The sequence below is a fragment of the Equus asinus genome, chromosome 17, assembly GCF_041296235.1.
Source record: "Equus asinus isolate D_3611 breed Donkey chromosome 17, EquAss-T2T_v2, whole genome shotgun sequence".
Lineage (NCBI taxonomy): Eukaryota > Metazoa > Chordata > Mammalia > Perissodactyla > Equidae > Equus > Equus asinus.
In genome coordinates this window covers 9,257,094-9,270,050 of record NC_091806.1, presented here as the reverse complement: position 1 = coordinate 9,270,050, position 12,957 = coordinate 9,257,094, and the positions used below count along the sequence as shown (strand labels likewise).

Genomic DNA, 12,957 nt, shown 5'->3' with positions numbered 1-12,957 from the left:
GGGCTTCTTTGATCCCCCTTTGCCATTCCACATGGTAGTGCCTGATAAAAAGCTCAGGACACATATGCACTTCACCTTCAAGTATCATATTCTTAATCTCAGTGACCCCAGCTCCATCAGAAAAGGCCATTCAAAGCAAAATATGCTTCCAAATTAACGATTTCAGTCAATAATGAGACATTTCATTTCCAAGTCACCTCTGATCCCTTAAATGAGCTACTTACCTAAAAAAAACTTTCCATCTTTTTACAAAGAAGATGCTTATAAAAACAAAACACAAATGAGCAGAAAGGACAAAAAAACAAGGCAGAAGCCTGCTACTGGTCCTCATTTCCCAGGCTCTCAGGAAGCACTTGACACGCAGGAACTATTATTAGTTTCTGCACTGGAGGCGACAGCAGGCCCTTGAAGCCTGGAGGAGACTGAGGTAATGAGAGGTGGAGAGCACGCCTGGGGAGCACGAGATGACTTAGCAGAAGGGTGCAATCGCCCAGGAACAGGGCGAGGCCAATGGAGGCTGGACATCGAGGATGAGAGGACCGGACAGTCTGGCGAGGAGTCTACATGTTATCATTTCTTCCAGGAGGAGCCCAGAAAGGCTTCTGAGCTGGAAACACCGTGATGACAGCAGCGAGCCCCATCTTGGCCCTCTGCTCCTCTTTCCCTATTCTTTTGCCCTGAAGGATACTGTGCAATTCCATAGCTGGACATATTATTGCTATTATTAGTTTCAATTCAACTCAATGAACAGCTGTTGGAGCCAGGCTGGGCAGGGTGCCTTGGCCGCCTCATCTGTACAGTGAGGGTAAGAGCAGCTGGCCTCCCGAGCTCACTGGAGACTGAACGTAAGGCCCCGAGAAGAGAGCAGGCAGGTCAGCACTGCCCGCCTGTTATTTACCATTCTCGCTTCGCTGTTGCTATGTGGACGATTCCCCCAGGGTATGTCTGGCAGAGGCCTGTCATCTGAGCCCCACTTACACAGCCAATGGCCCGCTTCACACCAGGAAGGCTCGGGCACCTCGAACCAGCACGGAGAAGAAGGAACTCTCCAACCTGCCTTCAACAAGGCCAAAGTCGAAGAAAGACCACCGCTCCCCCCGCGTCTGAGTAAACAGCACCTCCATCCACCACTGCTCAAGCCGGAAACCGGGAGTCACTCCTGATTCTCAGCCTCACGTCTGAAGTCTCACCGGCCACTTCTGTTGATTCACCCTCAAAAACAAACCTCAAATGCATTCCCTTCTCTTGCGCTCAGTGCCGCCATCTTGGTCCGCCCAGCGGCATCCCACTGAGAATCCTGCACCACCCTGTTATCGCATCGCCTGCTCTCCCTCTCCCAAACTGTTCTTCACACGGCAGCCAGAGTGATCTTCAAAATATGAACCAGATCGTGTCGCAGCCTCATTCATTCCCACTGCACTTAGAATATAGCCCACGTGCCAGAGCTCCACCACAAGTGTAGCTATTCCTCTCCACTCATTTATGACAGTCTAGCTCCTGTGACCTCCACGAGGGCAGGGCCCATATAGGTCATGTTCGCTGCTACAGCCCAGAGCCGGGCACAATACCTGACACACCGTAGACGCTCACTGAATATTGGGTTGGGGGAGGGAGGAGAGAGGAGAGAAAATGAACTCTTCCTGAAAATATCTGGCATCTGGGTATCAGACAGAACTGAGGGAGAAGAGATTGGAATTAAGGACATCAGGGTGGAAAAGGTCCTTTTAGTCTCTTAGACATGCGGTGAGAAGAGCCTGGGAGCAAGATGGCCGCTGTGAGAGGGGTGAGTTTTTCAGACACTTCAAGAAAGAATTAAGACGACTTGGGAATTGAAACAATTAAAATAAGAGAACAGGGAAGAGCTGAAAATAACTGATGCTGTGAACCTGACCAAGAGAATAGTGCTATCACAATCATAAATGCACCTACCAGCAGCAGGATTGTGGAGTTTTCTGAGAGAACACTAATAAACCTGGTTTTACGATTTCAGGTTAGAAGTCACATGCCTCCTGAACATGTACAAAGCGATGAACTAGAACTTGGGATAAAAGTCAAAGCTGCGGATAAGAGATTCAGAAATCACTCCACCAAAGGAGGAGCAAGAACAAACGACATTCTATTTATTTACTTATTCAATCAAAATACACACACACACACAGTCCTAAATGCTTGGGACATGATATGGGCCTTGCCCTTATAGCGTTTATAATCTACTGTCAGTTCATAATTTCCTAAAAATAATGTAGACAAAGATAACAGAATCAAAGATAATCTTGAATATCCATATTTAAGGGGTTGAATGTAAGCAAAAAACCCTCAAAGGATGCAGAGAAGTAGCAATGAGAAAAGTGTGAGAAGAGCTAAAATAATACAGTATCTCAGAAGCCAACAGGAGAAAGAAAAGGCAGCTAATAGAAGGTTGAGTGTCAACCAGAGAGATGATGGATACTGGTGACCAAGATGACAAGGAAGAAGAGAACGATGATTGAGAAAAGGCCAGGGCATGTGCTCTTTAGGACCACGGTGTCAGTGTTAGCAGAGGGGCGGGGATGGATCTAGAGAGCAGGTGTTTTAAGAGTGAGTTAAGCTGTGAGGCAAGAGAAACTGCAGGTGTAGACAGCTTATTCCAGAATTTGTGCTTCAAAAGCAAGAAAAAACCCAACATGTTAGTCAGAATATCTGCAGGGTCAAAGCAAAGGTTTTCTCCAGATGGTAACAGGTAATACAGGGACTCCCTCAGATCTCTGGTCCAAGAATCAGATACATGGTGAGCTGCTCGACAAGTACGGTCACGGCTTTGTGCAGACTGAGATGACATGTGAGAACTAAATGAGAGCCTGTGCCACGGCTCCTTAATCTGCTGAAGGCCACTGTCCCTTTACCTGCCCTAGCTCCCAACTTCCAACTGTGCCAATAACGTCCAGCCACCACACCACTTTTTTTTTTAATCATTTCTTTTCAGCGTGTCTTCCCAATCAATTTGTGGTGCTGCCTTGCCCTTGAGAACCTGGCTGGCTTCTCGACTGCTTCATGGACCCTCTAAGCCTGCAGCTATATTTGGACTACAAAGTTGTGCCTATAGAGCCGACGCAAGCACACAGCCAGCCTTGCTGTTCATAGCGGTAACACATTTTCTAAATCTGACATAAACAAAACATATTAGTTGTGGAAATTACGGAAAGAGAATAAAGCTAGGACCCCACAAAGTCATATCCACAGAGTTATTCTGCTGACTCAGAGCATATTATAAATGATGGCATCCTCAGCATCGATCTGAAATACATTACTTTAAAAAGAGAAGCAGCTGTTTCTGAAATAAGATCTGCTAAAGTCAGAGGCTAGCTGGAAAAGCCTAGATGTGAAATCACTGAGGTTATCTGTTCAAAATGGATTTAAACTCACTCGCCACACACAAATCTTTGGGTTTTATCAAACTCCTTCCTAGTTTTTATACTGATTTGGCATGGAAGGTTCTGGTGAGGTGAGCAAGAATACTAGGCACAGGGGCCTGGCCTGTGCAATCAGCCATCCTATCCTGGGCACACGCAGTGATCCCAACAGCTCAACGAAGCAGGCCCTCACCAAGGCCTCACTGACAGCAGAGGGTGTGGGAGGTCTGGGCAACTGTCCAGTGCAGCAGAAGCTCTCTCCGCAGGCATCTAAACTCAGCCCCGCAGACCCAACTAGCAGGCTGGGCCCGTGGAAAGGCAAATGATGTTTAAAGGGAGACAGCTGCTGACGGTGCCTGTTGTTAGATTTGTTGTTGATATAGTCCTGGGGGTAGGATGGGGGTGAAAAGGGACTGGATTTATTCAAAAACAAACTTGCTTTACACTCACTGCCACAGCCATTCTAACTACACTGAACATGCATCTGAAACCAGAAGACAATGTAATGAAGATTCCATTCTTGGTAATAAAATATTTCAAGAAATGCAACTTAAGGAACTGCTATCTTGAAAGAGCTTCCACCCAAGACGACAGCACCAGAAACAAATGTTCTCCTTCCTCTGAGAGCCTATGAGACCAAATTCCACCATGCCTGACATCCAGCCAACCCCAGTCACCAGCAAAAGTGTGAGGTTCTCCAGTCCTCTAGTAAAAACAGAACACTCATTCCCAAACCATTCCTTGACACATGTGATCAGACGCAATCCCTACGCTCTCTCGCTCCTGCACCCTTCCAGTGTCCTTTGGAATTCCCACCAGTGATGAGCAAACACCCCTAGGTCCTCAACCACATGTGCTCTGAAAGCTCTCTTTACCTCCTTGTCCTAGCTGAAGCCTTGCTATCTCCAGAAGATCCCAAATTCCCTGGAACCCTCTCACATGGAAGGTGATCATGTCTCTCACCACCAGCAGATCTCAGAGCCAGGTGACATTCCTCATTAACGCTTTCAGACCATCAATCTCATGCCTCTCTTAAAAACCCCTGCTCTCTGAGCTCCATCCACTGTCTCCTTCTCCGCCTTCGTCGTAGGTACCTAAAAGGTATTCACAGTCTCCAATTCGTCTCCTGGCTTCTTCTCTTGCTCCTTTCTAATCCAGGTTCCACACAGTAGCAACTGACCTTGTAAAATTATCAACCAGATCTTGTCACTCTTCTGCTTAACATACTTCAGTGGCTTCTTGCTGGACTTAAACCCCACACCCTCCTGAAGCCCCGAGTCTCTGCACCGTCTGGCCCCCACCCGCCTTCCCCATCTCATCACCTGCTCACTCTGCTCCAGTGCGGACCCTCCTTCTCCTTCCCCAGACTCACCAAGCTTTTCCTGCCTCAGCTAAGCAGCCCCCCCATGAAAATGTGACTTGTGAAAGATGAGAAAATCATCAAAAGGCTTAGGAGTAGATTTTAAGAGTATGGCAAAGGGGAGAAGAAAACTACTGCTGGGACAAGGTTTGAAAAAGACAAGTCTGCAAGGAGGCCCCAGACTGAATGACAGCACACACGAAAATGACGAATTGCTGTGGAAAAGGCTGTTCTCCCGAGACTAAGGGCACTGTCAGTGGCAAGGCAAAACTGGGAGGCTCTGTGCAGAAGTTCATTCCTCCCAGCGGGAGGCAGGGCATGGATTCTAGCCTATGACAAGGCCCCAAGGAAGCAAAGGATGATTCCGACTCCCAAAGGATCTCGAGTCTGAAAATGATTCAAGTCCTACCAGGACTGCTTATCTTTATGCGCTTAAACATGTGCACATTTGTTTACCCATTCACACTCTCCAAACCATTCCATGATGCAGACAGGAGCTCGAAACTCAGTCACCACTCCTGCTCCGCAGGCTACTTCACCCTCCCTGCGTCGCCCTTCCTCCCTCCATGAAGGCCATTGCACAGGTCAAGGGAATCTTGGAGTTTGGCCTCACGGCTATTCATTTCCTTCCTCGATTTCCACATGTGGAAAGTCCCCATGGCATCTAGCATCTACAACAGCTCACAGACTCACTGATCACTGCGACAACTGTCACAGTGTCTTTCATGGGGGAACTTTTCTGTTACTCCCATGAAGGAGCTACCAATTATCATCTCCATTTACAAACAAGGAGTAAGTATAAATGAGGTGGACAGGTGCTTTTTACCAACATCAGGGACAGAAACAGGAAACAAAACCTAATTTGCTACATTTCATTAGGGCATGTATTAAAAAGACGATGGTTATCAACAACTTCTTTCCAGCACTGCCTGCAGTCCCTCCGAGCAGCTGCTGTAATCAGAGACGGACTAGGAAGTGCGGATGACTGGCACAGCAGCAGTGGGGGTGCTGGCTGAGGGGAGGGTCAAACACTACAGTCTAGCTTATCCAATTTTCAAAGGTAAGCTAGTCACTATTATACTATTTTGGATTCCAATATCCTAATTTTTTCTGAAGTCCTGGAATATATCAGTATTTATGATCAAACCAACCTTTTCCTACTCTGCTCTCCCCAGTAGTGTGTAAAAACCAATTAGCAAGGGAGGCACCAGGAGCTCCAATTCACTGGGAGCTCTCAGAGCCTCTGCTGTCAGCAGTGGGTTTACAACCATCTCTCCTGGTGATGTGAAAGGGTTCACATCCTTCAGAAGGTGCTCGAGAGAGGAGCGATTAGAGAAATGCCCAACTTGCCTCAACTCAATAGCCCTGAGGGGGACAGAAGCCCCTCATATTTTCAGGATTCAGCTGAAGAACAGAGCTTATTCATGGATAATTTTCTAGAAAAACAAGGCTTGGGGGATCTAAACCTCCAGTGCATCACAAACTTCCTGCTATTACCTAATAACCACCCCCCCAACTCAGCCATCACTGTTTCCATGGTAACTGACAGAGAAATAGCAGCCTGCCAAATGGCTTTTGTGGTTCCTTCTCCAGCTTGTTTTTCAGTATAGAATTAAAGCTAGCTGGGAAAGGAACCAGACTAATCTTTACAACAGGGACGTGATGCAGTTTGCAAAGTATAATGGGGTTTGGGACAGGAGTGTTGCAAAGCTTTAATGAGCCCAGCTTGGTAGAATAAAAAAGGTTCTTGGTTTCTAAAAAATGCCTGCTCAAGTATATTTGGTAAGTTTTACTTCTGTCTTAAGACAGTATATTCTGATATTGGCCAGAAGATAAATAGGGTGCTATTCACTCAGTCGTTAACTCAATTAACAAAAGAAGGGATGGGGTGAATGGGAGAGCAAGATGAGTCAGGTCTACTGTGCCCACAGTACCTTATTATCACCGAAGGAAATGGTGATTTACTCCCAAGTCAAAATGAATGAGTGGGAGTTGGCAGACTTGGACGAGGACCGTGTAAAAAGGAGGGCGCCTGGAGGAGTGAAATGTTTGACCTTGGGGATGATGCACACATGGAGCTGACAGACAAGCGCCTGAGTCACAGGCCCTGGTGCCGAGGAAACACGTCACCCCATCTCAGCCCAGAATGCAGAGTGTGGCACTGGGGCAGCTCTCGGATCCCCAGCCACAGAGACCTGCCCGAGGCGCCGGACAGCAGGCCATGCCGCTGCTGAGGGGTGGAGGCGTCTGAAGGTAAAAAAGACGATTCTCTTTGAAACCGGCCCCGAACAGATGCTTTTCTGTCTCAAAACCGCATACTTGAATGAAGAGCAGAAAATCTCATGAGTCTGCTGTCAGCTCTAGATGAGAAACTCTGACTTGGGTCAAACAGGTATTTGCTTCTCCTCCGAGAGGTTAACGCTCACTTGCGTTTGAAAGAGATTCCCTCCCGCGGCCTCTGGCACGCTCCAAATGTCTTGTTGACAGACATGAAAAGCACAATCTCTAGTGGCACACCAGGATAGGTCCCTCAGAGTCACAGAAAGTCAGACTCCTACAAATCCCACACGGAAGACTAAGCTAATTTGTACTTTTTAATCTATGCTTTTACCTTGGGTTGTATGAATCATGAGTCTTGTTCTCAGAGCTATCACCGGAGTTCAGAAAGAAAAGTAGACAGATTTACAACCACCACTTCCTTTCAATCCTTTGGGAAAGAGATCATTGTAACAAGATAAAGATGATGTATTCTGAGATACATTTCCGAGGCTGTCAACTCAAAGAAAGGCTTCTGTACTTCTGGTTTAGCTAGACTTGTGGAGCCCTAGATTTTTGGAATCTGTTAAAGAAACTTGAAGGAGCCTTTCCAAAAGTGGAAACTTGGGTCTCGTTTACCCCAGAATGGGCCTTACAGGTTCTGGGGGAAAAAGTCATTTTTAAACTGTATTCACTAACGCGTGCTTATAATTTCAAATATATTAACATTCAATTTCTCCATCTTAACAGCCAGGATTGAAGAGATAAACAACTGCACCAAACTCGATCTAGTTAAGACTGCACAGGAAACCAAATCAGAGTCAATAACCCGAGGTACTAACACATTTACACTTCTGCCCAAATCCGTCTCCCCAGCCAACTTTGTTTCAAGGTCTCAGACAAATTTTCTTACTTATCAGATCTGTATTTTTACCAAATCAGGTACCACAGTTATAGGGCAGATTCCCTTGATTCTAGCAGGTAATTAAAGGGACTTAACCACATTTTTGGGGTTTCACGGCCTGCACGGTGACTCAGTGATCAAAACCGCCTCCAGGAAGCCTTGAGAAGAGAAAGCTCCAGCACGGACAGTCTCTCTCTTACAGAGGGATTTTGTTTCAAATGGCTGCCCTCAGAAACGACGCTCCGTGGTAATTATATTCTCCATCCACGTATTAACCTATAACATAACTGAAGTATATTACCAAGAAATGGCTCTTGATCACCATGAACAATGTTTTATATGAGAAAATGAAGCCCTTCAGCTGCCTGGAGGGGAAGAGAAATGGGGGGTATTCTGGGCACCAGAACACTCCTAACGTTCAATGGTTGGAAACTGCTCATACAGTAAAACTAATTATCCAGAAAGCATGCTCTGGGAATTCTTCAGCTTCAAATCTATAAATAGGCCAAAACGTTTTTTAAAAGGGGGTGGTGGCCAATGTACGTGTGTGAAGAAACAGTAACTGAATACTTAAAGATCTGGCGACCAAGAAACTAACTGCAGAGAACTGGAGACTGGGATTACAGCGCAGATTACACTGCACCTACTAGAGCCTGTCTGCTGACCGAAAGGATGGAAGGGTAACTCCGGAAGGCAGAGCACTAATGTGTCAGATCACGAACTCTAGAGGGGCGAAGACGACTTCATCTTACTCACTGCTACGGCCCCAGCTCCCACCCCACGCGTGGCGATTGCTGGGGTTCCACATGTCTGGCTTGAGAAGAGGGTGTGAACTTAAAAATGAGACAGGCGGTGCTTCTCTCCAATCACGGAAAGGAGTCTTAGCGAGGGCAGGATGAATTCTTCACACATGTGAACTTGGGATTTAACTGAGGGGCAGCCTGCGTGGAAGAGCATAACCATACGTAAAGGGCATGGCAAGGCTGGGGAGTCTGCTTCTTGCGTGGTCCTCCCTGGTACAAGGAAGGCTGATTGCCCGGGAAACTGCAAAGGCTCCTCAACAAGTCCCTGCAACTCGCAATCCCCTGCTGACACAGACCAACGGTGCCGTGTCAGCAAAAGCAGAGAGAACCTAACCAATGGGAAGCTTACCAGCAAAAGGCGCTCAATGGCATACATGCAAAACGACACAATATGCTTCAGAACACCAGGCCTGGAAACCCACTACACGGCAGGAATAGAGCCCTGTCCATCAACGCTTCTTAGAGAAGCATATCTGACGAAGGGCAGACACTAGCAGTGACTGACTAACGATTATGTGGTCCGGATTCTTCAAAACACAGCCTTGCAGGCCCTCCATGCTGGCTGGGGCTGGTTCAATGTCGTCAGCTGAATGATTGGGAACCTTGCTGGAAAAAGACCCAAACCCTGGAAAAGAGAAGATCTGGTAGAGGTTTGCTCTTTCCTTAGAGTTCCCAGCATCTTTCTACCCATCTCAGGCCTGAGGTTCCACACTTTTTGATTTAAAAAAATTAACAGCCTGGTGCGCCTCAACTGTCACGTCATACAGGAAGAGGTGGGATGGAGAACTGAAGGGATTACACAGCCCGTTTCATCGCCGCTTCTGGACCTGAACTTGGACAGACCACCACCTCTGCTAATCTGGCGTGAACTTCCTGTCTCCGAAAGAACTGCAGAGGTAGCTATATCTCAGGAGACGGCTAGGAAGGCGATGAGGACGCACGGCAGGCCCTCACAGGAAAGTGGCAACGGTGCTGTGAAGAACACCTACTTAAAATAAAGGCTTCCTCAGGAGCATCCTCTTTGAGCTTCCTTCCTTTCCCTTCCTGGCCCCCCGGATGGAGCCTCCCTTTATAAGTTGTCCTTCAGAGAATTTTTCGCAATTGCAATTATTTGAGTAATTAGTAATACCTGTCTACCCCTGGCCCCACGAGGAAAGGAACTGTATCTGTCCTTTCTGCCAAAAGAAGAGCCTCAGCGCCTGGCAGGTGGCAGGCAATTTCTGCTGGGTAAGTAAATGAACGAATGGGCACTCTGGGAGTCAAAAGTGAACCACAGGGTAAGCAATCAGTTGAAAACGTTTCATCAACAAAACACATACTCCTATCCTCTAAATCTGAAAATAGGAGCTTTGTAGCTCCTATTTGTAAAGTAGAGCTCCTTTTTTCACAGAATAATAGGAGGCAGGAAGGATATTAAAAAAAGAGAGAATACTCACTGGTGGGGGCTTCTTTCTCATCTCAAAGATGCGTGTGGCCCCAAAACTGAGTGAAGCAATGACGGGGCACCTCCCCAGCGAGGGTTCGTCATCACTATGCCAGTCCACACTGTCCTTCTCATTTCGGTAAAGATTGCAGAGCAGTGAGTTGAAAGTGTGACCGGTGTTCTCTTCAATTTGGCTCTTCAGTGTGAGAAGCACAGGATGCCACTGCAGTCAACAGGCCAAGAAATGGGCAGACGGTTCACAAATGACGCAAGGTGGCAGCCAGGGGGAAAAATAGAAAGAAAGTGCAAAATCAGTCAAATTATAAACATGGGCATGGAATAAGCAAACCACTTTTATGCAATAAGCACAAGCCAAGAAGAGTAGTTTAATTCCCTCCCACTATTTCTGTTTTGAAGCAAGCTGACCTCTGTAATTCTATTAAGGTACTAAATTTGGTTGAGTCATGTCATGAGACCCAGGCCTATCTACCCATCCCATCCGTGCCATGTGAAATCCATGACTCTCGCAACATGGCAGCTATCGATACCCTCAGGGCAGGCACCTCGGTAGGTGGTCGAGAAGGTGGTGAGTGGAGCCCAAGTCTGGTTTGCCACCACAGCTGTCAGGCAGCCAGCCAGCCAGCCAGCCAGCCAGCCAGCCAGCCAGCCAGCTGATACAGACCGAAATCTGAGGAGCGAAAGAACCTTCCTGTGGGAGGCCCTGTGTTCATTCAATTCCCATGTTATCACAAATGGGAGAATTAACTTTTTAAAACTATATTAAATATTTCCAGAGTGGCTAACTTCCTAAAACAGAACCCGAAGGGGAAAAACATTCTTCTCCACAGAATGGAAGCACGACACGGCCTTGATAAGCATACAGGCTGTGAACTACAGATTTAACAGGCCCACAGTCCTGCCCCTGAGCACCAAGTGCACTTGCATTTGCTTCCATGTGGAAGTCGCGCTTTTGCCACGTATGCTACTGGAAGCTCCGACCCCTGACCTCTAGCTGTACTGGAAGCCACCACCAGCGTAGCTTGTGTTGGGGCTTCTTAGAATTCTAGGTCTTTCCTCCAAGAGCTCTCACGTGCTTTACAGAGCTACGTTTAGGACGGTGGTTCTCAAACTTTACACTCAAAACTTCTTGAGGACCCAAGGAACTTCTGCTTATGTGGGTAACAGCAATGATATTTACCATATTAAAAATTAAAATGGAAAAAACTTTAAACTATTGGTTAATTCATTAAAAACATAGCAAACCCATTACATGGTAACATAAATATTATTTATGAAAAATAACTATTTTCCAATACAAAAGTTTGGTAAGACGAGTGGCACTGTTTTGCAAATCTCTTTACTGTCTGGCTTAATTGAAGAGAGCTGACTGCTATATCTGCTCCTGCATTCAATCTGTTACAATGTGTTGTTTGCATCTAAGGATAGGAAGAAAACAGGTTTCATCGAGATACATAGTTGGAAATGGGAGTCTTCTATGGCCTTTTCAAAAGTTGTAGATACTCTTTGATATTACACCAAAACTCAACAAGTACTGACTTCTTACTTATTCTTTTATTAAAATATTTTTCTATTGAGGTAACATTGGTTTATAACATTATACAAATTTCAGATGTAGGTCATTATATTTCAACTTCGATTTCTTAAAGGTTAGTTGCAATGTAGAATCTGAAACCATATCAACAAACTTTTCATATTCTGTTATATTTAAATCCACTGGTGCAGCCTGCACTTTGAATGGATTTTTTTTTTTAAAGATTGGCACCTGAGCTAACAACTGTTGCCAATCTTTTTTTTCTTCCCAAAGCCCCCCAGTACACAGTTGTATATTCTAGTTATGAGTGCCTCTGGGTTGTATGAATGGATCTTTCATCTTGCATGATGCTGTAACATCAAGAACTGGCCATTTTGAAAATATTGGTTCACTGAGTTATACAACTCTTTTAATTGCTGTTGCATTTCATTATACAGTATCAAAAATCATATCCATTAATATCACCACTGATCTCATCAGAAAAGGCTAAGTAATGGAAAGAGGTCAGGCTCAAAGTGGTGAATATGAGTTTTTCGAAAATTCTAATTTTTGCTTGAAAATAACTTTTATCATTAGTAGCAAATCCTGTCCATTGTTTTCCTTGAAGTGCCACTGACTTCATTCATTTATGAGATAACGTCTGCCAAATGCTCAAGTCTGAGTAACCACAGTTTGTCTGCCAGTTGCTCTTCCAAGTAAAAATGGTCCACGAAAAAAGCAGCCAGTTCAGCTTACAGCTTAAACAGTCACGCAACTGTTTCTCCTCGACAAGCTCCTGCTTGGTTTGTAGCAGGAGGGTTTTATGCATACTTGCCGTTTCATCAAACTGTTAAAAAGACATGTACTCAAAGATCAAGATCTAATAAAACTAATAATGTTTACTGCTTCATCAAGGGATATTAAGTGAAACCAGCAATTTTTTCTCAAACTGGAAGTGCATGGCAGAAAAGAATACAATGATCACCAGTACAGTTTGGTGACAATGCCTTAATTCATGCTAAGAAGGCTCCAGCAGTTTTACCCACCACTACTTTTGTATCATCAGTGCAAATTCAACACAGTGAAAATGTCATCTAGTCTTAGTATTATTATAATAGTTTTGACCTTGAGGATTCCCAAAAAAGGATTTCATGGACCCCCTCCAGGGATGCACAGATTCCACTTGAAGAACTGCTACTTCTGGGGCCGGCCTGGTGGCCCAGTGGTTAAGTTAGCATGTGCTGCTTCAGCAGCCCGGGGTTCGCCAGTTCAGATCCCAGCTGCGGACATG

The 12,957-nt window shown here is 45.7% G+C and overlaps 1 protein-coding gene across 9 annotated transcripts in view; it reads right to left on the bottom strand.

Moving 5' to 3' along the window:
- The window catches only part of ALKBH3 (alkB homolog 3, alpha-ketoglutarate dependent dioxygenase), a 95,883-nt gene that overhangs the window by 70,294 nt on the left and 12,632 nt on the right, over window positions 1-12,957 (bottom strand). For all 9 annotated transcript variants that reach the window (XM_014861241.3, XM_070487564.1, XM_070487563.1 and 6 more), the window contains exon 8: window positions 10,149-10,358. In XM_014861241.3, coding sequence (XP_014716727.1) covers window positions 10,149-10,358 — 210 coding nt within the window. The remainder of the gene's footprint in view (window positions 1-10,148; window positions 10,359-12,957) is intronic.